Source organism: Mauremys mutica, chromosome 9 (genome assembly GCF_020497125.1).
Source record: "Mauremys mutica isolate MM-2020 ecotype Southern chromosome 9, ASM2049712v1, whole genome shotgun sequence".
Classification (NCBI taxonomy): Eukaryota; Metazoa; Chordata; order Testudines; family Geoemydidae; genus Mauremys; species Mauremys mutica.
In genome coordinates, this window is record NC_059080.1 from 90,773,343 (window position 1) to 90,797,676 (window position 24,334).

The 24,334-nt window shown below is 42.3% G+C and overlaps 1 protein-coding gene across 4 annotated transcripts in view; it reads right to left on the reverse strand.

Moving 5' to 3' along the window:
• The window catches only part of SPATA16 (spermatogenesis associated 16), a 126,981-nt gene that overhangs the window by 24,143 nt on the left and 78,504 nt on the right, over nucleotides 1-24,334 (reverse strand). For 3 of the 4 annotated variants that reach the window (XM_045029469.1, XM_045029471.1, XM_045029470.1), the window contains exons 6-9: nucleotides 17,917-18,064; nucleotides 13,432-13,578; nucleotides 11,536-11,648; nucleotides 2,372-2,536 (exon numbers count right to left, since the gene is read on the reverse strand). In XM_045029469.1, the coding sequence (XP_044885404.1) occupies nucleotides 2,372-2,536; nucleotides 11,536-11,648; nucleotides 13,432-13,578; nucleotides 17,917-18,064 (573 nt within the window). The remainder of the gene's footprint in view (nucleotides 1-2,371; nucleotides 2,537-11,535; nucleotides 11,649-13,431; nucleotides 13,579-17,916; nucleotides 18,065-24,334) is intronic. The other variant, XM_045029472.1, reaches the window with a different exon arrangement.

Sequence of the window (24,334 nt, forward strand, 5' to 3'; positions counted from 1 at the left end):
TATCCCTTTTAAAATGGACAGTTTTTCAAAAAAGCAAAGTTTTTCATGAGAATGGAGTTCCATTTTTCAGACAGCTTTGGTCTTTGACTGATGGGGATGCAAATGTGAAACCACAAAACCTCTGGAAGGTCTTTATTGATTGTTGTTTGTATCAACAGCTCAAATTAACTGAAGTCTCCTCTTCCCCCACAGATTTTATAAATTAACAATAATTTAAAAAATCCTGAGCTGAGGTTCTCTCTGCCATATTTTAGGACTCTGTGAATTTATATGGTTTAGTAATTACAAAAAGGAGTTTATATCTGAAATGCCTCCGAGACCTTCACTGTATCAGTGGAAATGGCACACTGCTGTTTTTTCCCCTTTATACTGCTTATACTGTACATAATAACAAACCTATGGCAGATTTAGCATTTTCCAACCAGTAAATCTGAAACTAGCCTTAAATGGGCGGAAGTCTAATTTCAATTGCACCAGTGTAAATTTAGAGTATCTCCACTAACTTACATAGGTGCAAATGAGAACAGGATTTGGCCTATTATATTATTGATGGAAAGACATCAAAAATCTAGTCATACAGCTATAAAAGGGAATTAAAGACTAAGCAAAACCACCACAGAGTGCACACTCATTAAGGATGCCATCCAGTGCCCATTGAAATCAGTGGGATTTTTTCTATTGACTTGAACGGATACTGTATCAGGCTCTGAGAGCCCAATCCTACAAACAGTTACTCCTGCATGTCCAGTCTCTCCCTGGTAGCTTTCCATTGAAATAACTGGGACACTGGGCAGGGGTAACTGCAGAATTGTGCCCTAACTGAGAGATACCCAAACTTTGCTATAACATTCAAGCCCTAAGGAATTTGAGTGTCCTTTAATGTAAACAGTTTAAAAAATGAAGTCAGACAGAATCCTGGAGAAGATGAGAGGACAAAGACCCACTGGGAAATGAAGAAAATCTTAAGTACATTTTAATACTATGGACAGGACAGCTTGTTAATTTTTCTCTCCTTTTAAATCATCTGTATTTCGAGCTTGGCAAACAAGGAATTTCCTATTGAATGTTTAATATTCATGATTGCATATTCAGTAATGGGCTCTGGTTCTGCAAAGTCCTATGCAAAAAAGAAAAGAATAGTTTTTCCCTGTCCTTGTTTTCCTGAGGTTTCCTGGAACCTAGCTTCAAAAAAGGTTCCCAGGAAGCTCACAGCTGGAGAAAAGGTGTTGTAAGTAGATTTAGGCAACATTTTAATACTATGTTTCTTAGCTGTGATATAATAAAATATAGTACTCTGGAGAAAGTCTGTGCTGATAAATGTATCAGTAACTCAAGATATTCCTCTAGTCAGCCTTAAAGCATGGGGACATAGGGTTCTAATTCCAGAAAACCCTTGCCAAAAGGATGGTGACTTTTAATAAACCATTTGCTCTGTAATGTGGTTTCCCCTTATCTTGAGCACAGACTTCAAAATCTGGTGACTACTTCCCTCAGCCATAGGCACTTGGTCAGCTTCTCTATGGCAAGCCACCCTGAGAAGCTTCAATACTGCAGAGCTTAGGAGCTTTGGAGGACTGCAGTCAAACCTTGGGGATTGGCCTTAGGAAATCCAAGAGCTTCGGTAAACCAGGATTTGGATCATCAAAGTCTGATAAAAAATAAATGGAGGGAGTGAGGATCTTGTAATCCTCATTCAGTCAAATCATGAGAGATTTGTTTTGCCTGAATAAGAGGAATTCAATGTTTAAAACACGCAGGTGGTTTAATAAAACAACCTTTATCATATACAATATTGACAACATTTGCACTTCTATAACACTTTCCATTTGTGGATATCGAAGTCGGTTAAAAACATTAATGAATTCAGCTTCACAACACCCCTGTGAGTGTTAATATCCTCATTTTGCACACAAAGAAACTGAAGCTCAGAAGGGCAAAGTGATTTGCCCAAAGTCACACAGCAATTCTGTGACAGAGCCAGGAATAGAAAACTTCTGAGTCCCACTCTGGTGCTCCAACCACTAGACCATTCTGCCTCTTTTGTTTCATCCAGCTACGGTGCTAGATGTTTTAAATTCATCACAGTCTAAATAACTGCAATCATTTTCTAGGATTATTTTCTGAGGGCGAGAGGAAGGGAACATATTTTAAAAATGCAAGTGTAAATGATTCAGATGGGTTGCATAGAAGTGATTCTTCCAGGTGCTTAGCCCCTCCTCTGACAAAATGCTGCAGTGAGGATTTCAAAACGATTTCAAGTTCTCTGCACATTAAAAATGGACTTCCACTACAAATAGCACTGCAATGTTTTTTTCCCCTCTTGGCGCACTGCCTATAAAAGCCAAAACAAGGATTAAAAATAAATACTTACCAATTCAGCATCCTGCTGACTGATGTTCTGTAGATAAGGAATGGTTGCTAGCTCAGCCATCGCTTGATTAATCACTTGAGACTGTTCCTTGACTCGCTGCAACCGACTGAGGAGGCTGGCATACTGCAACTTCTCTATCACACCTGAACATGCAGAGAAACTCTCCTATCCTCTCAGCAAAAGCAAATGGGTTAGAAGAGAGCCACAGAAAACCTACTTCTCTCCTGAGACTTATGTCAGGGTTTATCATCATGTATATTCATGCTGGCAATACTGTAACCAAAGAGGCATACAGCACCTTTAAGATAATGTTTTCTAAACTCTTATATAGAAAAAAGACATCCTTTACATAATCTCTCTAGTAGTACTAGAAAAATAAATACATAGCTTAAAACAGATAGGAAGGGGGAGACTGCAGATATCCGATATATATGTAATTTTTATTGTCATCACTTAGAAAAGGCTTTTCCATAATCCTCTTTGTTAAAATATTGTTTGGCTTTTGTGCTTTTCATGTTTCAGTGACGAGGTTGAGGAAACCATGTAACGCATAAATCTACCACATGTTCACAGGCAAAGAAAATCCACAGCTTTCAAACCTGATCTTAAACACCAGAAAGCTGCAGAGTCGGAGTCTGATCCTGTAGGCACTTAGGCAACGGCTAACTTTCAGCACATGAGTAGCCTAGTCATGTGCTTATAGCACATGCCCAAGTGGTTGCAGGATTAGGGCCTTAGATTTTAAAAAGTGCCCAAAGATCTACATAGATGCCTAGTGGGATTTTCAAAAGTGCCTTTGTGCCTAACTCCCAAGGCATCTCATCTACTTCAGTACTTTTGAAAATCACCCTACATGCCTAATATTTGTTTGAAAATCAGATCTGTAGAGCATATTCAAGTATTTTCTTGAGGAAGGTGGGACAAGGGGTTTGTAAAGGGGAGCTAATATCTTCATTACCCTCTTTCTGAAGGGTACACAGCTCTCTCACTGAAAACTCCTCAACAGGTTTTACAAAAGCAAACTATCAGTGACTAGAAGGATATACAAGTTCAGCGGGAGCTGTGTGCGCTCAGCATCCCTGAAAATCATCCCACTTATTTTAGAGCCTGAAATTTAAAATGTTGGACTAGATTTTCAAGACAGCTTCTAATAATTTTGGCAGATCTTTTTTTCCCCACAATCACAGATACTGTAGTTGCAAAACTGCATGTGTGGTTGCCTCCAGCTAGATACCTAGCTATGTTATTTATGGGTCCAATCAGTTAATGGGCTGGTGGAAATTTTTTGAATGAAATGAGGGTTTTTTTGGCAAAAATCTTGACTTTTAACTCTTGGATTTTCACAAAAGTTTGAGATATTTTTAATTGACATTTTAATTTAAAAAGTCATCAAATGGTTATTGCAATTGTTATCAAAAACTTGGATTTTCAGTAAATGGAAGATTTCTATAAAAATCCTAATAACGGTTTTGATATAATTTTTGATGTGTTCTTTCAAAATGTCACAATTTTTTTTTGAAAAAAATAAAAAAGGGTCCCTTTCAAAATCTGTGAAATGGAAACAACTTTGACATTTTTAATGTTTGGTTTTTTTCATTTTTGACCAGTTCTAATAACTAGGTTCCTAAAAGTGAGCAATTGTTGATGTAATTAATTTTGCTCATAATTTTTGACCTCTGCTATGGGGGAAGGAATGGAGTCCCAGTTAGAAATCAGGGTCTTCAAGCCTAACCGTAAAAGAAAGCTGGGCAGTTATATAAGTACAAGTAAATAATCCCTTCATCTCTCCAGGGAAGTCATTGCCTTAACTCCTACTCATAAAACTACAGCACTACAGAAGAAACCACAGAAGATCCCATGCAAGAGAAACGATGCTGTCCTTTATGCACCACAAAGAAGGTAACCTCAGCAGGTCAACACAGCCCCTGGTAGATAGGAGGACTGTTGCAGAGAGTTACCCGTGGGTGCATCCACTGTGTGGGCTCACTGAACCAAATCCCTGTATAGGGGATGTAGCAAGCCATGTTTGTTATTCCTCCCCATGCACAGATATTATGGTCATTTAGGATACAGCTCAGCAAAACATTTAAACATGTACTGAAGTCCATCCCTATTCAGCAAACCACTTAAGCATCTGCTTAACTTCAGGAAGGTACTTAAGTCCCATTTGCTTCAATGAACTTTAGATTAGATTCTTATGGTGGGTAGAGGAGATTCCATCCCTCAGCCTTGTCATCATTTTTGTCGTGAGAAAAGCCCTGTTCTACAGGCTTTCTATGTCCCCAAGATATGAATTAGAATAATTAGAATGAAAAGTCAAGGAAAAGGTTTGTTTCATTGCAGCAATACAGATATATATTCATTAAAATAAAGAAGAACAATTAATTAATGAGAGCTTGAGAGGGAATTTATCAACATGTAACAATTGAAAACAAGTCAAATCACATTTTTAGTTGCAGCAGAACGTTGTTTTCTGGATTCCTGAGCTCCCACCCCCATATAAATGAAAATAAATTAGTGTATTGACTCATCAACTGAAGAAGAGGTTAAAATGCTTCTTCATCTGGCTGAATCATGCTGTCTTGGGGCCAAGGAAGGGGGAAGAGTGCTTCTCCAATTTTTATAAAAGTAAAGGGGGAAAAAAAAGGAAAGGAAACCGCTCTTTGTCATCTTGATTTGCCAAAAAAATATGGGCACACATCATGGAGCTAAAAACCCAGATTTGGTGCCTGAGCCAGCTCGTGCTTTATGGCCATAGCAATGTTACTGATGTTTACAGTAGGCCAGAGGTAAATAAATAAATAACTGACAGCAGGATATTTTTAAAGGAATTATAACAGGTTGAACATTGTCAGAGGTTGTGTTTCAGTGACAATGAAAAATGAAGAAAGAGAGCGTAAATAACTGCTTCTGGCTTGAAAAAGAGTTCACAGGGATATGAACCACATGATGAGAATTACATGAACTAGAGTGGAGTTCAAGAGGCTACTAAGCTGCAGTAAAAATATAATAAAGTGGCCATGGATGAAGCTGAAACTGCCTCTACAGGTACAGTGAAGGTTAAGTAAATAGCAATCTTAAATGGAGGCTTTAGGGGAAAAGAATTGGCCTATTTAATAGAGGGAAGAGTTTAATGTCTAAGAAATAGGACTGTAATGTAACCAACAAATTCATCAGAAGGGTTGAAAATGCATCTTTGATAGGAATGTGATAAGGGACTAAAACATTAATTGGCAGACAAATCACAACGCTTTTCCCTTCCAGATGTGCACAGACATACATCATCCAGGTCTCACACAGAATTAATGAAAAGTAAAATTAACAATTGTTGGGCCTTGTCCTGCAGCCCTCACTCACATGTATCGTCTCATTGAAGCCAAGGGCCAAAGTTACTCTGGGCCAGATTGCCCCCTCCCCAGAGAAAACCCACAGCTAAAAGAGAAATCTCACAAGAGATCCCCCTGAATTTAGACAGGTGGAATTTGCCTGTCCACAGAAAAAGTTGTGGAATCTTGGGGGATCCGCTGGAAGGATAGGAACATCTAAGGATGTGGTTCCCGAACATCAGCTCTGGGATCCCTCTGTAAGTCCTTGAAAGGTCATCGCCAATGGAGAGGACCAACCCAACAGCAAACCAGCCGACTCCAGGTGGAGCTTGCTTGACACCATTAGCTGGGCAGTGAGAGGGGCCTCTGAAGCACAAAACCTAAAGCAAAGCAAGACCGTTGTCTTATTGCAAAAGAAGCTGGAGAGCCTGTAACGTACAGGGCAACCTTAAGTGTCCTTAAGAACTTCAGGTTGCATATTACTGGTCCCACCTGACACTGAGATATATCAGAGAGATGGTATTTCCCCTCTTGTTTTTCTAGATTCTATTTAAGAAGAAATAATTTTACTAATTATTAAAGTTTGCTTGCTGAGTCCTAGAGAATAAGAGAAACAAAGTGGTTGTTCAGCTTAGATTTAAAGCTGGAACTCTGACATCAAATGCAAGTGGCATGTCTAGCCATCCAGCCTTGAGGAACACATTTTTGCAAACTTCTGCAATCCAGTCCCCCCAAGATGTTGTCCTTCATTTTTATGGTATCTCCATTTTATCAGCTTAGCATGTGAATGATGCTGTGCCTTACGACCAAGCCCAATGGTGAGTTGGAACAATCTGGAAATCTGTCATCACAGTTCTTCAATGCCCTCAGGATTCTCCAGATAACATACCCTGGAATCTGCTTATAATAAACACTGTTACAGAACTGAAAACAGACAGCAAAGCAATTTGTTCCCCAAGTGTGTTTTATTTCTGTATGTCTTGCTGTGGAACCCATTAAGGGGAGTATATACCTAAGGGCCCTCTTTGGTCATGTTATGTAGCACACTGTCCCATACATATGGGATGACCCCAGGAGCAAGGTTCTATTCAACATAGACAAGAATGGCAGAGCCTGGCCCAGTGGGACTATTTGTTTGAGTACCTGCTTACCAAGGGGTTCATAATCTGGCCCTAGAGTAAAAATTTGCTTCTGCTCCCATTGGCTCAACAAGAAAGATTTCCATGGGAGCAGGAAGTGGGAGACACTTAGATACCACAGACGTGAGCCTGGTGTAAATGTCTGGAAGATTAGATTTAAAGAATTTTTACCATCAGATGAAGTTGCTACTAGGATGTGGTATCCTTATTCATTCTCAGTCTTACTTGGCTATGCAAACAGTCTCAGTGATTTTAGTAGGGCTCTGCGGGTAGCACGGTACTACTATTCAATGAAAGTAAGAGTATCACAATTGAGAGCACAATGTATGTTCGGCGAATATTTATCATTAACTCCATGACTTACGAACAGCAAAGCTTGAATGAATTGTATAATTAACTCCAGGTTACTGTGCTGCACATCTGAAGTGGTGGAATTGATTTATATTTAGGACAGCTGCTAGTGTTTAATTAGCTCTGCTTTAGCACTAAGATGTTTCCACCAAGGAATATCATTAAAATGACTAGGAGAAGAATTTTGGGTTGCACAGAATTTTGGGTTGCAGAAGACTTTTGGGTTGCATTTTGGGTAGCTCTGGCTTTTCAATTTAAGCAAAGCTTTTTTGTTTTTGTTTTCCCCTATAAATGACCTTGTTTTCTTTTAACTCGGGAGAAGCTTTTGCAACTAACATCAGTAATTGAAGTGGAGTGGTCTACAAAGCATATTCTTCTTGGGACTACATTTTGTGTAGCTTTTGAGAAATAAATAACAGGTGAAACTTAAATTCTGGCTTCAAGAAAAACTTGGAATAGTTTCAAGCAAACTGAAGTGTCCAGTTTTTGCATTGTCTTGAATGAAGTTTTAATCAGGGCTAGCAGAATAGACCTTGCTCTGTAATATTAGATCTAGCTTGCTTTGTAATCTGATTTTTTGGTCAGGGATGTTATGTTGTCAGGATCATTCTGCACTAAGAAGACTGAAGGGAAGAAAAACAGTTTCTCCACTCCCCCGCCAATAACATATGCCTGAATCTTTATACTTTTGTGCAAGATTGACAGCTGCTGGTTCTAAATCGATGATCATTAGTTTTGTGTCAGGTTTTTCTCTCTTCTAGCAAAGCCCCTACTTATGACCTCCTGGTAAAGTGGCTGCTGGTTTAGAATCTATATGAATACATTTTATTCAGTCCACTTAAAATTCTGCTTCTTGTAAAGTTAAGTTGCATTTGGGGAGATCTCATCAAACTTCATGGGTGAAATCCTGGTCTTGCTGAAGTGAATTGAAATTTTGCCCCTGATTTCAATAGGGGCATGAGATCACCACATCTATTTTGCGGTTCCTCAGCAGGTATCCATCTCAGCAAGAAAAATAATCTCAGCAAAGGCTAGATCCATAGCTATTGTAAATTGGCATTGTTCTATTGAAGTCTATGGAGTTATGCCAATTCACACCAGTTGAGTATCTGGCTCATAAGCTCAAATAACCCTACCACATATTCCACTGATCTTGTCTCTTATGTTGGTTGATTGCATCTTTTCTCTTGTATCCCATATACCAAGATCTCAAACGTGAAACTTTTCTATTTAGACCATCTAGCCTTGTTTCTGCAAATTCATTTCCAGGATAGACTAGAAATGGAGAAACACATTTGCCTGGTACTGAAGTTAGGATTCCTGGCCTGTAATTGCCAGGATCACATCTGGAGCCTTTTTTAAAAATTAGTTTCACATTAGCTATCCTGCAGTCATCTGGTACAGAGGCTGATTTAAGCAATAGGTTACATACCACAATTAGTAGTTCTGCAATTTCATATTTGAGTTCCACCAGAACTCTTGGGTGAATACCATCTGGTCCTAGGGACTTATTATTGTTTGATTTATCAATTTGTTCCAAAAGTTCCTCTATTGACAATTTATTTTGGGACAGTTCCTAAGATTTGTTACCTACAAAGAATGGCTTGTTTTGGACCCAGGTATGCTTCCTTAAGGTTTTATATGAATGTCTTAGAGAAAAGTGGTAACATTACATACTTCAGAGAAAGTTCTCTGCAAACATCCCCTCAATGTGCAGCAGCAGTCAAAAAAGCAAACAGAATATTAGGAACCATTACAAAAAGGCTAGATAATAAGACAGCAAATATAATGCCACTGCATAAATCCAGACCTTTAATACTGCGTGCAATTCTTGTCACCCCATCTCAAAAAAGATATATTAGAATTGGAACCAGGGGTTATCCAATGAAATTAATAGGCAGCACATTTAAAACAAACTTCACATGATGTACAGTCAACCTGTGGAACTCATTACCAGCGAATGCTGTGAAAGGCAAAAGTATAACTGGGTTGAAAAAAGAATTAGATAAATGAATGGAGGATAAAACCATCAATAGCTATTAGCCAAGGTGGTCAGGGAGGCAACCCCATGCTCTGGGTGTCCTAAGCCTCTGACTGCCAGAAACTGGGACTGTATGACAGAGAATGAATCACTTGATTGCCCTGTTCTGTTCCCTGGAAACATCTGGCATTGACCACTGTTGGAAGAGAGGATACTGGACTAGATGGACCATTGGTCTGACCCAGTGTGGCCATTCTTATGTTCTAAAACTTGGGGTGAAATCCTGCTCCCACTGCAGTCAATAGGAATTTTGCCATTAACTTCAAAGGGGCCAGGATTCCATCCTTGGAAACATCAAAGTTGGAGAGTCTAAATAGACTTCAGGATTTTTTTATGCTAAAGATGCACAAGCACATCAGTAACACATAATGTACTTTCTCAAAATGGTGCCATTTCAACTCAGCCTGCACACCAGTTAGAAGGGGATTTGGGTAGTCAGAGAATGGTCAAGGACAGATGAATTCAAAGAGGCATCCTAACACTGAAAACAAAAAGATACATTTCCTTTGGGATCTGTGCCATGAGACTCCTTCCCCTTCCTCATACTGAGCTAAGAAGCAAATGTTTTATTAGGGTTCATTTCTGCAAGGTGCTGAGCACTTCAACTCCCACTGAGTTTGTGAGATCAGTCCTTTTTTGTCTGTTTACTTATTACCGTCAGAGTGAAGAAGACATAGATTATCCAAGATTTTAGCTAATGTTTTTCACTTGATAGAGGTTGCTAAGTAGCAGTTTTTGTCAAACTCCTACCTACTGTCAGAGAGTAAGAATATTAATTCTGTCATTTGCTAAAACACCTGATGAGGAAATGCCTCTGATTTTTCCAAGACACAGATAACTAAAAAACTGTTATTGCTAGGGAAAAAATGTTAACATTAGCATTTGCAGTCTTTTGAGGAGAGGTGTCTTCCACTTATATTCTGCAGAACAATTTAAGAATTGCTTTAAAATAGTCTAGTCTACAGGCAAATTTCATTTTTGACCTTTTGTGCTAATCAAAAGCCAAAGTGATAAAAAGCTGTGTACATTACAGTAAAAAGTATGATGTGGAATATGCTAATAGATCTACAATATGTCTGTATCAGATTTGAAAGTAATTTCACACACTTCACTATGTAGAGCAAGGGTGGGCAAACTTTTTGGGCCAAGGGCCACATCTGGGTGGGGAAATTGTATGCAGGGCCGGGGCAGGGGGTTGGGGTGCGGGATGGGGTGCGGGGTGTGTGGGGGGTGCAGTGTGCAGGAAGAGGCTCAGGGCAAGGGATTGGGGCAGAGGAGGGGTGCAGAGTGTATGAGGGGGCTCAGGACAGGGGGTTGGGTGCAGGAGGGGTGTGGACTGTGGGAGGGGGCTCAGGGCAGGGGGTTGGGGTTGAGGAGGGGTGAGGGGTGTACGAGAGGGCCCAGGGCAGGGAGCTGGGGTGAAGGAGGGGTGCAAAGTGCAGGTGCGGGGCTTAGGGCAGGGAGTTGGGGGGAGGGGTGCAGGAGGGGTTCGGACTCCGGCCTGGCGCCGCTTACCGAAAGCGGCTCTGGGATGGCAGCGGCGCGCACCGGGGCCAGGGCAGGCTCCCAGCATGCCTGCCCTGTTCCCGGCCCCACACCGCTCCAGGAAGTGCTACAGCCCCTGGGGGCGGGGGAGCGGAGGGCTCCGCGTGCGCTGCTCTTGCCGCGCCTCCAGGTTCCTCCCCCAAAGCTCCCATTGGCTGTGGTTCCCCATTCCTGGCCAATGGGAGCTGGGGGAGGGGGCGGTGCCTGGAGGCAAGGGCAATGCACGGAGCCATCTGCCCCTCCTCTCCCCGGGGGCCGAAGGGAAGTGGTGCCGGCTGCTTCTGAGAGCGGCACGGGGCCCACAGCACCACAGAAGGCAATCCTGCAGGCTGGATCCAAAGCCCTGGGGGGGCAGATCCAGCCCGCGGGCCGTAGTTTGCCCACCCCTGATGTAGAGGCTAGACTGGAATTTAATCTAAGAGTATGTCTACACTACAATAAAACACTCATGGCTGGCCCATATCAGCTGACTCAGACTTGCAGGACTTGGGCTGTGGGACTACAAAATTGCAATGTGGCCGTCCCGGCTCAGGCTCCTGTTGAAGTCAGCTGAGTGCTTTGCAAACATACGTGCATAGTTTGCCACACGTTAAAGAACCACTAACTAAAATATTTTCTTGTTTATTAAATTACAGATTCACTTAAATATCTGTCTGAAACAACAGAATAAAAGACATCAACAAAACACATCTTAATCATCACTTATACACAAACCTCTAATACTGCATTCACTGCATTCTATAAAGTAGATTCTATACCCACAGTTAATTTGGTGCCTCTGATAAAATCCATTATTGGCAAGATCTTTTTCCCTACGGTCTCCAAGTGTCTTACGGATTCTTCTCTTGTAAGAGGACTAAAAGGAGCTCTGTGTTCTAAGAAATGAAATAGTAAACCTTGTTGTTTTTGATCATACCAGTGCACAGTGCACCTTTCATACAAGGTATTCGATAGGGGATTTAGCAAGCAATGTGGGCTCGGGGAAGTGAGAAATTGCTGGGAAAAGCCACCCAAATGCTCAGCTGGCAGGAGCAGAGAAAGTCAGCTGCAGGAGGGACCTCTGGAAGCTGATGATGTCGCCAAGGCCTGGTTGCTTTATTTTATTCCAGTTTTCAATCTGGTCATTCTCTCCCCTGTGCTGGTTAGATGTTCAATCCAACCCCCTTCCTTCACAGTGTGTATACTTCAGCCTCACTCCCCCAGCCTTTCATGCTCCCTTTCTTCCCTCTTTTTTCCTTACTCCTCTCCACTGTTGAATCTTTTGCTCTTTGCACAGCCACTGGGGCACTGTTGGGTCCCAAATAACTGCATTTACTCAATAAATGCAAACATGCGAGGCCTACCTCCTTACATACTGCTGCTCTGGCTGGTTTCTTGTGCTTCTAAAAATATGTGAGCACCACTCAGGGATTACAAACTATTTAAAGGAATATTATCCTATTCCTATACACCAGGAGTGGCCAAACTTACTGACCCGCTGAGCTGCATACAATAATCCTAAGAAGCTTGAAAGCTGCAAGACATGCACAACCTGCCCTGTTGGGTGGTGCCCGCTGGGGTGAGGTGCTAAAGCCCCTAGTCCCACCACCCCACTGCAGGGCAGAAACTCCCCCACATCCAGTCTGGTAGGTGGAGAATCGGCGGTGCGTGGGGGGCTCTGCGAGCCGCACTTTAACTGTAAAAGAGCTGCATGCACTCACAAGCCACAGTCTGGCCACACCTGCTATACACTATACCCTTCCTTCAATGGTTTCTCTACCTTCCTTTGTTTCTGTTTGGCTAATCCCCTTCCAACAAAACCTTCCTTCCAAAAAAAATTAAAAGGTAGAAATAAATCAACCAACCCACAAAAAATCATGGCACTGACGTGACCTTTGCCAACCATCACGTTGTTCCTCCCATCCTTTTGTCTGTCTTATCTAATTAGATTGTTAAACGCTTTGGGGCAGGGACTGTTTCTTACTCTACAGTGCTTACCATGATGGGGCCCCATTCTTAGCTGGAATCTCTAGGTACCACCATAATCAAATAGATAATTAAATGTAATACTACTTTGCACTCCAACAGTGTTTTCACTCTGTGAGGTGAGTGATTTTTAGCCTCACATTCCATATGGTGAAAATGAGGCACAGATAGATGAGATGACTGGTCTCCAAAGATTATGGTAACACAAGTGCTTTTTGGACAACTAAAGTTTTCTAAGAGTATCTGAACACCCCACAATTTATTTATCCTCACAACACCTCTGTGAGGTAGAGCAGTGCTAATAACACATGTGAAACTGCAGCATGCAGAAATTAAGTGACTTGTCTAAGGAAGTTTGGGGGGAAGCAGGGAATTGAATTCACACCTCTTAAGTCCCAGGGTGGCACCATAGCTACAAGACCACCTTCCTCTCTACAGCTAAGTGAATCATTTATAGTGAATATCTGCCTGCACTGGCATTTGGCAAACAGTGACAAATGTCTACATAGACAGGGTGGGGAGGAGGAGAGTGGGGCGTGCAATGTGGTTGTCTGGTTGCATAACAGAGTAGACATGCCCACTGTGGCCTGCACTTTAGCATAGTCCCTTGATCCGTGCCCCAACCAGTCCTCTGCCCCTGCTGGTGACAAACCACATTGCATTCAAACTACTAGGCAAATCAGCAATGCATACCTGAAAAGGATGGCAGCTTTTTACTTGATATCTTTTCCAAGAATTTCCCAACATCTTTGTTTTTGAAACCCAGGGTCAACAAATATTGTTGGGGAGGCAAAGAAGCCCAATCTGCTGTCTGTGGTAAGATGTGAAGTCCATGAGGATCTGGAATAAGACAGTGATAGCATTTTGCACCCTTGCTTTTTCTTGAGGGTTTACGTTAGCTCCTCTCTTGAAAAATCTTAGCCTCCTCGCTTGAAAAAAAAAAGTGCTAAAAGAGTACTGCAGTCAAACAAATTTAACATAAAACACCCACCAAAACAAGTGACCAGAGAAACCCCTTAAACATGTTGTTTGGTGCCAAGGCATAGGTGTAAGTAGTTTTTTAAATTCTGAATGTTGATTAAGTTTTTTCATTGAAATTTAAAATTTCACTGAAAAAAGGGTAAAAATTTCATGAAAATTTTGTCTCACTTTTTGACTATCTCATCAAAAAAAAACAAAAACCTCAAACACCACCATCCTGCACAAAAAGCAGGATGAAATTTTGTTCACAAAAATGTTATCCTGTTTTCAGCCAGCTCTACTTTTAAGATGCCTAGTAATATAGTCAGAGAATGACAAACAGAGAATTCCATTTACTGCTCTCCGGCTTACCAGCACATAAATAAAATACAGTGAGCTAGATAGTCCTCTTTCCCGGTATTATGCCAATTGCTCTCCATTAACTTTGCTAGAGTAGCTATCAAGTTCCATTGATGTGATCTCTGAATGTGTTCTATTTGGTAGAGTCCTGGTTTTACTCATACGCTGTACTCTGAATGTATGCACGTTCTGGATGTGTGCAAATATTTTAAATGATCTAATTTTGTGTTGTACCATTCCATTCTTTTTATCTCATTTGTATACACAGAGTTTACTTAGCAGGTGGTTAACAGCCAGAAATTATAAAGCCCTACCTGCTGAAGTTTTATGTTGCTTAATAGGATGCTAGGGGCTTGCAATTGTTGGTCTTAAAAGCCGTGCTTGTAGTCTAAAAGCTTTCTGCCTCTGATGGATTCAAAAGTTTAAAATAGACTGCATTGTGCATTCGAATTTAAAAATATACCTCCTTTTCTTCCCGTGGATCTAAGGAAAACTTGTGGAGAAATTCAGTATGATACATTCTGACAATAAGTCAAAACTTGAACTAAGATTTGGATGAATGAATGTTACTGAAATTCATGATTAAGGTTATTTTAACTAACGAGTTAATGAGAGATCTGGTATTTCAAACTGTATTTTCATAGAAGTGGTTTAGTTCACATTTAAAATCCCAGAGATGAGGGGTATGGAACCTCTCACCTGCAGGTCATAAATTCAGAGCCGTGCCAATCTGGCAGTGATGGAAAACTGTCACTGTGACAGATATGGCAATTTCCTGCAATATCTTTGGGAGATCTTATTGAATTAAGTTTAAATAGCTTTGCAGTCAAGTGTATTACAAATGCAAAGTCTATGTATTATTGTGGGATTGTATGTAACTTCTTTAGGGGAGAGTCATGGACAATCCAAACCCTGGGAAATTTTATTTGCTTCAACAGACTATTTTAAACAATGTGCCAGACAAGAAGGAACATTCGGGACAAACAAAGTTAAATGGGTCTCCTAGGAAATACCTGGCAGGAGGGAAATGCAAATTCTCACTTTTGGACGCAATCCTTTGAAGCTACACTCGGAGGAGAGAACCATTGTATCTGACTGATTACCTATCCCCGGTCCCTGAATATCTAAGTTCCAAGCTGTATAAAGGAAAGGCTAACTTATGTTCTTGTTCTGAGGGAAAGCTGTTATGAACTTGTAACCACAGAAAACCCCCTGGGTGGGGTTTGAAGGACTGATCACCCACCAGAGATTTTGTTGCAGTTGAGGGTGATCTCTGGTAAGATTAGCATGTGTGTAGGTTCTTTCATTGTTTTTTAGTATGTTGTCTCTGTTATGCTTTCACCTTAAGAATAACTGCTCCTTAGAAAGGGCTGTGTGGAAACTTATAACAGTGGGCAATTCCCCTGGAGAGAAAGCAACCTGCAGATACTGGCTGTATAGGCCATCCGGCTTGCTGGGGAACTCACGGTGTAGACAGAGGACTATGCTGGTCAGGAGAGAGAAAGATGCCAGTCTCCACCTCAGAGGTGATGGCTGACGAGCCAGGAGCCTAGAGTGGGTGTCCTTGCTGGTCCACGCGGTGCAATTGCCTTGAACTATGACAGTTACTAGCTGAAAGCTCTTTGATGAACTAAGTGAAATGGCTTGGGGGTCTCAGTCCAGTTCTGAATAGACAAGTCACAAAACAACACTGCCACAGTTGGCGCTAGCTGTTACCCTTGTCAGCTACCTCAGCAGAGCATCTAGTGACAGTTAATTTTTCCTAAGTTCTCAGCCTTAGAGGTTAGAAATGGGGCATATTGGTAGAGAAGCTTGCACTGCAGCACTGCCTATGCTTTACCTGTTCTGTGAACATATGCGGGCTGCAAACTCCAGAGCTGTGAGTTCAGCATCCTTCACCATCATTGCAGTCACAAAAGCAAACAAAATAAAACAAGCCATGCTAAATTTGTTACTGGTTTTTTTTTAATTTGTATTACACAAAAAGTTGCACATGACGGACTCAGTTATGATCTCAGATCCACAGGACAATTCCCAGAGAAGTCAATGAGCCAAATTCTGCTCTCAGTTACACAGTGTCAAACAGAAGTAACTCCACTGAAGCCTAATGGGTGTTATAACCGTGCATCTGAGGCCAGCACTGGGTCCATTAGCTTTATTTATACGCACAATAATTGATTAAAATGGTCTATAACCAGGTCCTCTCCCTTTCCCCTCCCCTTTATCTTTTTTTTCTTTCCTTGGATATAGTAGTGAAAGAAATTAAAAATTAAGGGTGACGTTTTCAATATGCCTATGTGATTTAGGCACACAAGTCCTATTGACTTTCCAAGGAACTTGTCCTCCTAGGTCACGTACGGACTTTGGAAAATCCCACCCTCTCTCTATATTGTTTGGGGGAGATGGGATTCTGTGAGGTCTGAGTTTGTCTCCTTTTCAGTCAGGTTCAGGGAGTTTTATATTATACTCCTCTTAATGCCAATACTTTTGTTCCCTGGAAGTTCTCCACAAATTCACATCAGCACGTAAACCGAAGACAGCTACTTTATAACCTCTGTGACAAATAACAAGTCCCTATTTTCTCTATTTAAAAAAACACCACCACACACATAGGGATGTTCTTCAACTTGTAAAATCAAGGTGATCTGTCTTTACAGTGACGTTTTAAAAACAAAACATAAAATGAACAAAATAAATGTGCTTAGTTGTGTACAGTACTTGCATGACTTTGTTGTTAGTGCTTGGACTTACTAGACTCTGTCTGTTTTTTTATCAAGGAAGTTTTTAGTGCTCCTGAAAGGTTCCATATTGATTGCCCTGAAGGATGAAGTAGTTATTCACAGAGCTGGTATGTCATAGCAAGCGGTATAGCCATATAGCCCAATCAATAAGTCTCAGCTCTCACCCAGGGCAATACCTCTAGGAATTAAAGAGCATTTCAGTCTTCTGGAGCATTCTGCTAGAACTGCCCACAAAGCACCAGCTATAGTGTGGGTTCTTGTGATGGGTGCAAATGTCCTCAAGCAATTCGACATGCTGAGAAATTTACCTCTCCCTCTGTCTGATCCTCAGTCATCAACACAGTGTGACGCCTTAGGGTCTTCTCATAGTCACTACTGCTCCAAGTAACTCAGTTAGCAATGATGACAAGACATACCTTAGCCCATCATCCACTTTCCTTCTGGACTGAGGCCCTACTCACTGTGATCTAAGTGCTTATCAACTCAGGAAAAGGCTACTTTAACTCGCACAACCAGCAGGGGACAATGAGTGTCACACAAAAGATTTCCCTGTTCACACCAAAACTCGATGCCCTCCACTGGATTCCCATTCACTTCTGGGTCCTACTCAAGGTCCTGGTTCTGAATGAGGCCGGGCTACCCATTCATGACTGCTGGGATCAATCATTAGTGCCCAGGGTGGGTGAGACCAGTAAGAGCCAGAGGCAGAGCATCATCAGCAGGGGGCGCTCTTGACTATGGAACTCCCTACCAGAGATTAGGGTGAGCCCAAGCCTGACCATCTTCAAAGCACATTGCAAAGCCCAATGTACAACAACAGCTTTGCTGCAATAATGGAAGTCAAAGAATGATGCTTTGAGGCATCATGGGTAAAATTCACCCTTGTGCAGGTTGTCAGTACAAAGCTTTCCCTTACATTGTGTTTGAGGACTTAAGTGCTACATAGGTCATATGTTGGCCCTCTGCTCAGGGGTGAATTTCACTCCATGTAAGAATAAGAATTTGCAGGATCAGGCCCCAACCACCCACAAATCAAACTCAATGTCAGCTACAAACATGCAATCCACGCAATCCAATAAGGTGCAATGCCACTTGAAGATGTGAAATCCACTCTTACCTGTGTATATGTACTCCACATAATCGGGGTGCTTTTTAGAAAAAGCTTCCTTCATCCTGTCTATTTTGTCAACCTTTGCTTTTGTTGCAAATGGTGTGTACATAACTGAAAAAGATTCCTCCCTGGTGATGGCTTCTTCAATCATAGCCTAAAAAAAAGGGAGAGAAATGATACATACTGTGCTGGTAAAAAGTGAACTGCCATTAAAAAAAAATAGGGGAGGGAAAGAAAAATAATTGCCGTCACAGCTGATATTTTTCCCTTTAATAATTGCACAGTCATGCAAAGATAACATATTTTGGTCTTGAATATTAATTAGAGAGGAATTCAAATTAGTTCCAGAAAACATTGCCTATCTCATGCTCAGAAAATCAATTTAATGTAAAAAAAAAAACCATTTGTAAACAGTTTTCAGTGCACTGAGCCTATGTCTTCAATGGGTAAAGAAGTATTAGGTAAACTATCTGCAAGTTAAAAAGACCAAATTGATTCCATGTTCTCTGAAGGTCACGTCCTTCACCTGAAGTTTTATTCATTATTTGGGAGCTGGTTAAACAATACTGTACATTTACGTTACTCTTTGGGTTGGCATGAATCAAGTACTGGGGCTGTATGGAATGTTGGCCTTAAATATTAATTCTATACATAGTTTGCATCCGACGAAGTGGGTATTCACCCATGAAAGCTTATGCTCCAAAACATCTGTTAGTCTATAAGGTGCCACAGGACTCTTTGCTGCTTTTACAGATCCAGACTAACACGGCTACCCCTCTGATGCATAAAGAGTGAAATTCATGCTTGTGCAGAGGGCCAGTACAAGGTGTATGCATCATGTAAACCCTTAAAATAGGGCTAAATGGTGCATTATGTTGGCCTCCTGAATAGAGGTGAATTTCACCCTAAATGGACTACCAGAATAAAATGAGATCACCCCACCCCACAGCTGAACTGGTCCTCAGCTGGGGTTAACTACCAACATAGATCAGAACTAATATTGCTCAGCATTATTACTGCCCCTGCATAGGGCAGGATTTAACCAGTTTCTGAAACAGCATTGAACACAGACTGTTTATTCTGATTTGCACGTCGTGTTAAATCATGTTCAACACTGATTCAGCCGCATCCATTACAGATATATGTTGCATTTTCCCTAATGTCGACGAAGCTTCAATAAAATTGGGAACACTGAAACATTTCTTCAGTGTAACTTTGTTTATGTGTAATCATTCACCTAACACAAGGTAAGTGGAGACAATCGCAAAGAAAAAGCATAAAGAGGCAGATCTGCATATTCCAACAGGGAATAGTCCTCGCTTCACACCCTATATTGAAGTGAATCACTGAAAATCTCAGTTTTTGAACTGAGCTTTGAACTGAGCTGTTTTACCGACAACCCAAATGGACCTTACTTCAGTTGTTGACGTCATTCCTCAGTGATATAAAATTGCCCAGGAAATAATGAGCACATCTGAGCGACGTGCTCAACAGACAATTGAGCGGGAGGTCCACCGGAGCCGCCTGCCGCCCTCCCGGTGACCAACAGAGCACCCCCCACAGCATGCCGCCCCAAGCACGCGCTTGGCGTGCTGGGGCCTGGAGCCGCCCCTGTGCAATAGGACATGAGCTAAGTATCTGTGTCCTTTTCTATAATGGCCATAAGCAGGTCCTTTTATATGCATTGTACCAATTTACTTCTAGTATACCAGAATACTGGATCCAGTGAAAAGATCTATTCTCTTTGTAGAATGTTTCTTGCAAATGACTTGTTTGTGGATGTGGTTAAGAGTCTGAGGGTCTGCTCTTCATAAACACTTTCAAAAGGAGGCAAAATTCAGAAATAGGCTACTTTATTTAGAGAAAACGCATGCTCTCAACAGCAAGATAATACCATATATATGGTAATGATACCCACTGCATAAATAAATTGATTCAACCATGGAATATAATGTGGACCCAAGAAATTAACTGCACTCAGGCCCAAATCCATCCTTCTCCTTTGCTGGCCTGGACAGCCCTCACAGCAGCAGAAATGGAGCAGTTTCACTCTGCAGGGAGTCAAACAGGATGCCAGGGATACATGCAGGGAATTGTAACCCCTACGCAATGGGAGGCACAACGCCATAGAACGTGCCTATGCAATCATGCTCACAACTCTTGGTAGGTAAGGCACAGTCTTAAAGGAGCTGCAGCGGAGTGGACCTTCTGGTCTGTTTCTCCCAGTTTGCGGGTGTAAGGGCCATATAGACTACTCCTCTCCCTTTTGCCCTGGAGGAGTTCTCCAGGGCCCTGCCACAATACTCAGGTTGGGTATTTAGGGTGGCATTTGGGGCTCACTAAGTCCTGTTAGCCTACTCACCTGCCTTCTGCCTACTCATCCATCTCTGCTGGGATGACTTCTAACATTCCAAACCTCTGAGACATGGAAAACAAAACAAAACCCTGCCTTCTTTCATCCTAAATATGGAGTAGGGAAAAGCCGGGATTGAACATTACCCTGCTCTGCAGTCCAGAATGGACAATATTCAGTCCTGGACCAGTAACAGGTTTAAAATATCTGTTATACCATGAGCCACCAGATGTAGGGACACTAAGGATATGTCTACACGGCTAAGAAAGACCCGTGACGGCAAGTCTCAGAGCCTGGGTCAAATGACTCGGGCTCAAGGGGCTGGAACAATGGGGCCAAAAAAGAGCAGGTATATATTCATGTTCGGCCTAGAGCCCAGACTCTGAAATTCAGTGGGGTGGGTGGGGAGGGTCTTGGAGCTAAGGCTCCAGCCTGAGCCCAAATATCTACACTGCTATTTTTAGCTCCACACTGCGAGCCCAAGTCAGTTGACCAGGGCTCTGAGACTCGCTGCTAAGGGTTTTTTTGGCGGTGTAGATGTACCCTGACTGTTTCCTTCTTGTGAGATGGGATAATAACATTTACATGATATATATCTACAGTAGCCATGGCTAGCTCTGGCAAGCTGAAAAATAGTAGACCTTAAAATAGCAACACCACGATTTATAGGAAAGCTCGTTCAGATGTTGTACGTTAGTTTTATGAACTCTAATTTGTCTGTCACTCTAGGACTTGCAAAACTTGGCTTTAGGGATGAAGAAAAATAGCACCACGAGACACATTTTTTAAAAAGCAGAAGCACAACTATTTGCACGCTGTAGCGTGATGGTTACCCACTCTTGCCCTTCGGGGCTTAAAACAGTCCAGGAGAGGGCTGTGGCTGGGGCAAGAAGCTTGGGCTGATTGGGGGAAAGTAGGCTTAGCTGGGGCCGTGCCCCAATCAGGCCCAGCTGGCCCCTATAAAAGGCTGTGAGCCAGAGGCCCAGGCAGTCTCCCTCTGCCTGTAGAGGGAGAAGGGCCTGGTTGCAGGGAGCTAGACCGGGTACCTGAGTGGAGCAGGGCTGGGGAAAGGCAGAGGAGCTGGGGAGCTCCAGCCTGGAAAGCCCAAGGCTGCGGCCTAGCATAAGGCCAACAGGTACAGGGGGTTGCAGAGGGCAGCCCTGGGGTAGGCAAAGGCAGCAGGTCCAAACCCAACCTTGCCAGTGATGAGTAGGCTGATACTGCAGTCAGCCCCAGAGCACGGGGGCTAGACGATGACTGGCAGTAGCCTTATTCTGAGGTGAAGTGGGGATAGTGGGTGGGGGTTCCCCTGGGAGGGGGAGACCCAGACTGTAGGGGTACTGCTGCGGGGCAGCACCCAGGTAAAGGGGCACTGGGTCCAAGAGGGACACAGGGCCAAAGGACAGGCGGATCACTGGCCTGCAAAGGGCGCTCTGGGCTGGAAATCGAGCTAATTCCCTGAGAAACCAGCAGGAGGCGCTGCAGGGGTGAGTCCCGCATCCTTACACACACACACACACACAATCAGCACAACTTACAGTTCTAATACAAGTACTCAACCGGGTTGGCATTTTTGTGCCGATATTGGGCACCCATTATTAGCATTTAACCATAAAGCTATAGAAAACAATTGTCTAATATGTAGTCTAAATGGAATGCATGGGGGCATGCTGCGGTGTAGAGGTTTTATTGGAACTTACTTGCATAACTCACTTTTGGCTTCACCAGCCTTGAGAACAATTCAAAATCATGGCAATAAAACCTTTACATCACCATGTACCCATAAACAGTCTGTGCAGTATGCAAACAGGTACTGGGTCAGAGTGCAATATGGTAAAATATCACTCAAAGGGGAAAAAACAGTTCCTTAGATTTTGATCAATACTACTACTGAAGGTCCTATTATTATCCAAGAATAATTTTTTTCTCCAGCTTCTGAGCCTGCATGTAGCTGCTATTTGTTTTATTATCCCCTTGGATTTTTATGGGCTAAAATCTTTAAGGACATAAAAACTTCAGCGCATAAAAACTTTGGAACAGAAAACTTTATGAAGTGGGGTCCCTATAGATTTCTCTGCTGAAGTCTTTATGCACTGAAGTCCATATGCTCAGGGAGACTTCAGCACAGAAATCTACAGGCATGTCTAGGCACTGAGAATGAGATGCTAGCAACTGTTATTTCCCTTCCCGTGTGCACCCAGAGCCCATTCAGTACCCATTCATGTTAGTGGAAAGACTTCCATTGATTTCACTGGACTTTGGATTGGGACCCTGGAGAACAGGATTGGGAAAGTCATTCTGTCTCCTGCCTTCATGCCTTTTGATGGGCTCTGCAGAGAGGCAGCAGGGAGAGGATGGTGCTAATCTACTCCACTAGTGGCAGAATCTTCACACCCCTGCATAAGGATGGAGGTGGACACCCTGTACATAGGCAGAGACATCTCCCTATGCGCTATATAAGGCTGTGGCTGAATTTTCACACATGCCCGACATAAGCGATTTTTGAGGACATCTCAACGATGGCATTAGCACTTCTTTGACCCCAGTGGGATTAGAAAAGTAGGTGAGGGGAAACAACACCAAGGGACTCAGAGAAAAAGATGGAAAATTGTGAAATCTGGGACTTCCGTGAACACCACGATAAACATCTTCCCTACAGGTCACACTGTATTCCAGTCCTTTGGGACTAATGTTGTCCTACCATGTACAATGCATTGGGATGAGGAAGGTGCCAGCAGCATAGCACGGTGTCCCCACACAGACAGGTGGGCTCCTACTTCCTTTAAAAAGGAGAGAGGAAGGAGTGTGGGATCTCTTGTCCTTTGGTCCAGGCTTGCTATATTTATGTATAAACATATATAAAATGGCCAGGCTATACCTAGAGTTAGAATATAGTCACAATGAATCTGAATGCAATTTTTTTCTTTATAAAAATTGTAAAGATTTTCAAATGTTTCAAACATTTGCCTCCCCAGACCTCCCAGATTTGGAGCAAGTCAAGCCTCCATTCTCTCTCATTCAGGGCTTGATGTAGTGCTCACTGAAGTCAATGGAAAGACTCCCACTTAGGGAGCATTTACTCAGGCCCTTGTTAAGCATTGCAAAGAATCAAAAGTACCCTCTTCGGCAGCACATTGAAACATAGGAATTGCTATACTGGATCAGACCCGTCCCTCCAATCTGGTATCATGTCTCCAACAGTGGCCAATACCCATTGCTTCAGAGAAGGTACAAGAAACTCTTTAATAGGAAGATATGAAATAACTCACCCACAGGGACATTTTCCTCCTATAGTCCATGGTTGACATGCCCTGAAGAATGAGGGTTTATCTCTTTTCCAAAAGAGGTATGAAACGGCTGCCGTTTGAGGAGAGATTAATAAGACTGGGACTTTTCAGCTTGGAAAAGAGACAACTAAGAGGGAATATGGTAGAGGTCTATAAAATCATGACTGGTGTGGAGAAAATAACGAAAGAAGTATTATTTACTCCATCTCATAACACATGAATTAGGGGTCACCAAATGAAATTAATAGGCAGCAGACTCAAAACAACCAAACGGAAGTATTTCTTCACACAATTCACAGTCAACCTGTGGAACTCCTTGCCAAAGGATATTGTGAAGGCCAAGACTATAACAGGGTTCAAAAAAGAACTAGATCAATTCATGGAGGATAGATCCATCAATGGCTATTAGCCAGGATGGGCAGGGATGGTGTTCCTAGCCTCTGTTTGCCAGAAGCTGGGAATGAGTGACAGGGGATGGATCACTTGATGATTACCTGTTCTGTTCATTCCCTCTGGGGCACCTGGCACTGGCTACAGTCAGTAGACAGGATACTGGGCTAGTTGGACCTTTGGTCTGATCCGGTATGGCCGTTCTTATGTTCAACATTTCCATGGTTTATCAAAGGAATATTTAAGATTACATTGCTATCATGACAATTAAAAAAAATTAAACTAAAAACATTCCCAAATAAAAAGCTCTGTCTAGACAGGGTCAAGGGTTTAAATACATGTTCCTTAAACAGAAGGAACACCACATATCCTGTTTATTGCTGACCACACAACT